Source organism: Manacus vitellinus, unplaced genomic scaffold, assembly GCF_001715985.3.
Source record: "Manacus vitellinus isolate BGI_N305 unplaced genomic scaffold, ASM171598v3 scaffold_12_pilon, whole genome shotgun sequence".
Lineage (NCBI taxonomy): Eukaryota > Metazoa > Chordata > Aves > Passeriformes > Pipridae > Manacus > Manacus vitellinus.
The window spans coordinates 9,152,067-9,155,935 of record NW_021938949.1 but is presented as its reverse complement, the minus strand read 5'-3'; the positions used below and the strand labels follow the sequence as shown (position 1 = coordinate 9,155,935).

At 41.4% G+C, this 3,869-nt stretch overlaps 1 protein-coding gene across 1 annotated transcript; it reads left to right on the top strand.

Moving 5' to 3' along the window:
* The first annotated feature begins 214 nt into the window (after positions 1-214).
* Positions 215-2,915, top strand: LOC103761530 (forkhead box C1-A). The gene is made up of 3 exons (XM_008928141.2): positions 215-364; positions 1,139-1,307; positions 1,659-2,915. The coding sequence occupies exons 1-3, from the start codon at positions 258-260 to the stop codon at positions 2,139-2,141; spliced, it is 759 nt and encodes a 252-aa protein (XP_008926389.1). The 5' UTR covers positions 215-257; the 3' UTR covers positions 2,142-2,915.
* Positions 2,916-3,869: the final 954 nt, after the last annotated feature.

Below are 3,869 nucleotides of genomic sequence, written 5' to 3'. Positions count from 1 at the left end.
CCTCCCCCCCCCCCCAAAAAAAAAAAATAATAATATGCTAACAGACGTGTTGTCTGGGACGCGAGAATTGCAAAAACAATCCCCACCCCATCACAGAGTGAGTATGTGTGTGTGCACAGAGGAGAGGGAGTGTGAGGAGGGGGGAGAGAGGGAACGAGACAGACAGAGGGGAGGGAAGAAGGGAGGAGGGAGTCCAAGCTCTGAGAAACATCACTCCATCTCTCTCACTCCACAGGAGCTGAGCAAGGAGCAGGACGATGTTTGACAACACGCAGTACCCCTATAACTGCTTTAATTATGATGGGGATGATTATCCTACCTGTAGTTCTGACGAAGAGAAAAAATTCACCAGACCGGCGTACAGGTAAGATGAAGTTTTTCCAAGTCCTCCTATCTCTGAGGAGGTTTCTGAGCTCTGGGATGGTGGGATCACAGCTCTCAGGGGATCGTGGGACCTCTCCTCAGGTGTGTGCAGTGGGTCTGGTCCTGGTACAGGCACCATAGCGGGCAGATTTCCCCCCTCTCCACATTCGAGGTGTTCATGATTTGTTTCCTCCCGTGAGGGCTCACAGCAACTCTGACATGCCCTTGAGCCTCCAGATCTCAGACTATCTCCAACCTCCAGGACCCCTGGGAGAAGGGGAATTAATGTGCAACGTGCCAACGGGTGAATCAGTTGCAGTAATCCCAATTTGGTGGGAAGAGGCGCAGTATAGATGTTCACGGGAACATCCAAGGTCCTTTCTACAAGCAGGGAAGGTCTCCAGTGACAGTGCCTCCGAACCTGGTCTGTCTCCCTGCAGCCTTCCTTCTCAGGGAAACTTTTCAGATGGAGCTTGAGAGGTGTGTGATCTTTCTGCAGTCCTTCTGTATCTGAGCCCCTTGCACTGAGTGCCAGGGCAGACAGCCTGGCTGGGATTCAAGTGCCTGGCAGTAACACCTCTGTGTCACCTGGGGTCTCATGGAGGACAGGCAGTGACCATGCTCAGGGCTTCTCCCTGGGACATCTGAGGTCAGGGTGCAGGTCCACTGGGAGAACTTTTGGAAGGAAGATATAGGCACACATGTATCCATGCGGTCCTAAAAACTGAATCTGTGAGTAGGGCAATGGTGTAACAGCAAGTTTTCCTTTTTTCAGCTACATTGCCTTAATTGCAATGGCCATCCAGCAAAGTCCTTCAAATAAAGTCACCCTCTCTGGCATTTATGACTTTATAATGAAGAAATTTCCTTACTACAGATCAAATCAAAGAGCCTGGCAGAACTCCATCCGACATAACTTATCACTTAACAGTTGTTTTGTAAAGGTAAGATCAGTAACTGTGTATTTACATACACTCTGTGCATGGCTAAAAAATACATGCAGCAATAATCTCATGCTTTAAGAAAGGAGGAAAACAAACAGCTGAGCTGCAAATCACTTAAAATCTCTCTGAGTTGTCAGTTCCTGAGATAAGGAGTATATCCTTGTCTGATGTGTGCTAAAAGATAACAAATTGAGGAGGATGGAGTTTACATCTTACTTGTATAATGACAGAGAATAGGCTTAAAATCTTGTCATATGTGTTTACACCGTTCTTGAATGTAAATGAATGCAGATGCTAAGCAGCAGCATCTGTAACACATACAAATACTGAACTGCCTTTAAATAAATACAGGTTCCCAGAACAGAAGGGAATGAGAAGGGGAAAGGAAACTATTGGAGCTTTGCAACAGGATGCGAATCCATGCTGGATCTCTTTGAAAATGGGAATTACAGGCGAAGACGGAGGAGGAGGAACATGAAAAGGGAACATAAGGAGCAGAGACCAAACAGAGTGAAAAGTCCTTCATCCCCAAATATCTCTTCTATGGACTCTGCTTTGAACAACATTTCCTCTTCTGAAAGTAAACATGAAAGAATTGAATCGGGCCCAAAACTTCTGGAGCCTTGTGGGTTTGCTCCAAACAGCATGACCAACAGGCAGAGCCTAAACAATTCCTCCTTAGCAAAATCGGATTCTGAAATTAAGTTTAGCATCGATTACATCCTTTCAGCCCCTGACCCTTTGCCTGTCCTGAGATCTCAGTATAACATGCAAGAAAATAAATATCATCTACTGGAGGCTCAGCATATTAATCTCCAGTTCTGGACAATGTGATGTTATTTATTCGTGGTAACAAAGTCCGAGTCACAGTTTGTTCAGCAGCCTCGTGTCACTGCAAATGAGCCGCCTGCCTCCTCGGTTTCCTCCCGAGCAGTACTCACAAAGGGTTACTGACTCACCAGCTGATGCTCTGTCTGTACCCAAAGAACTTTGCTAAGATTAAAGCATAAATAACAGTTACCAATATTGGTTTTCACTACATTGAAATTTACGAAATTCCAGCTTTATTTTCTAAACTGTCTTGGACATCATTTAACACGACAAAGAATTTCCTTTCTTGAGCAGAATCCGACAGAGAAGAGACTTGCTTATCACCCCTTGCTTTATTAAAGACAAAGTGAATTTGATCCCACTCTCAGTGGTGGAAATTAGGATTAACTCCACTGAAGTATATAGGTCAGAACTTAAGCTGATCTAAAATCGTGTAATTCTGTCGACTTACACTGACTGGGAATGCGGGGGGTGGTAATTTGTTTTCTTAAAAGGAATCACTGAAAATCACTCTGTCTTCCCTTATTTTTTCTTTTGACATCATGTTTCAAACTGTTTTGCAGATTTAATTCATAATTCATTAGAAAATGTAGTTATTAATAAGCGTTTAAAATATATTTTTGTTTCTGTTCAGGGCAGAATTGTTTAAATTGTTGAAGTGGAGTTGTATTCAAAATAATTCCAAGAGAGCTAATTGCAAGTCTGCTGAACTCTGGTAGACTTTGACAGGTAATGTGACAGAGGCATAGAGCCTCTTAATGCCTTGGTTAAAAAAAAAAAAAAGCCCCTCTGTCTCCTTGTACTACCAGAAATCTTCCTGCTGCAGAAAAGTCCTTGACCATATTTCAGTTAGAAAGTGTGAAGGGAGACCCAGCTTTGCATGAAGCTGTATCCAGTGTTGAGCAAAGCTAAAATTCCACCTACCTGCTTTGAGACAAGTTGAATATTCCTATTAAATAGATTTTTATTGATCCTTCTTGCAAGCAATTACCAAAGTGGTGGTTGATATGATTTCAGCAAAGCTGGTGAGATTTATAATTTCCAGATATCAATGTTAGCTCATGAACTCCATTTCTAAGAAAGCTGTTTCATTACCCTTTACATGCAGTGGGAGATATTGGAACAGAACCTGATGGACAATGATGAACTGTAATGAGCATTTAGGAACTTGCTTTTATACAACTTGTTCCCAATGAACTGCTTCCCAGAACCTAATGACAGCCTTAGTAAAGGCTCCACAAAATCTTGGCTTTAACTTGGCTACTGTAGTCTTCCCCTACTGCAGATAAAAAAAAAAAAAAAGACAAAGATTCTGATGGTTTTAAGCAATTAAATACAGAGAGAAAAAATTATCTTTGCAACATGAACTAAAGATAAATGAAGGTATATAAGATAAGATTCAGCAAAATTGTGCTAGAGGTATGCTCAGGCATGACTTGAATTTTTATGCAGAAGCTTTGACATTTCACTAAGTTATTTTACATTGTGTCTAATATATAATGTACATTTATACTATATATTCTTATATATTGTTATTGAGAAAGGGAGCAATATCACTGCACTTATATGTTGTAAAAATGCATGATGTATGTTGTCATGATGCTGAAACTCCTGCCATATACTTAAAATTTACCATCAGTGGTATTTCACACTGATTGGTAATAAAAGCTCATTTTTTGGAAAACTGTAAAACTTGTTATCTTCAGGCATTTGCACAGCATGCAAAAAGTC

What these genes read in the sequence shown, in the direction of transcription:
- LOC103761530 (XM_008928141.2), top strand. Translation starts at nt 258, where the DNA reads ATGTTTGACAACACGCAGTACCCCTATAACTGCTTTAATTATGATGGG. An exon ending in TTCACCAGACCGGCGTACAG is followed by an intron (nt 365 to 1,138) that starts GTAAGATGAAGT and finishes TCCTTTTTTCAG; the next exon opens with CTACATTGCCTTAATTGCAA. An exon ending in TTAACAGTTGTTTTGTAAAG is followed by an intron (nt 1,308 to 1,658) that starts GTAAGATCAGTA and finishes AAATAAATACAG; the next exon opens with GTTCCCAGAACAGAAGGGAA.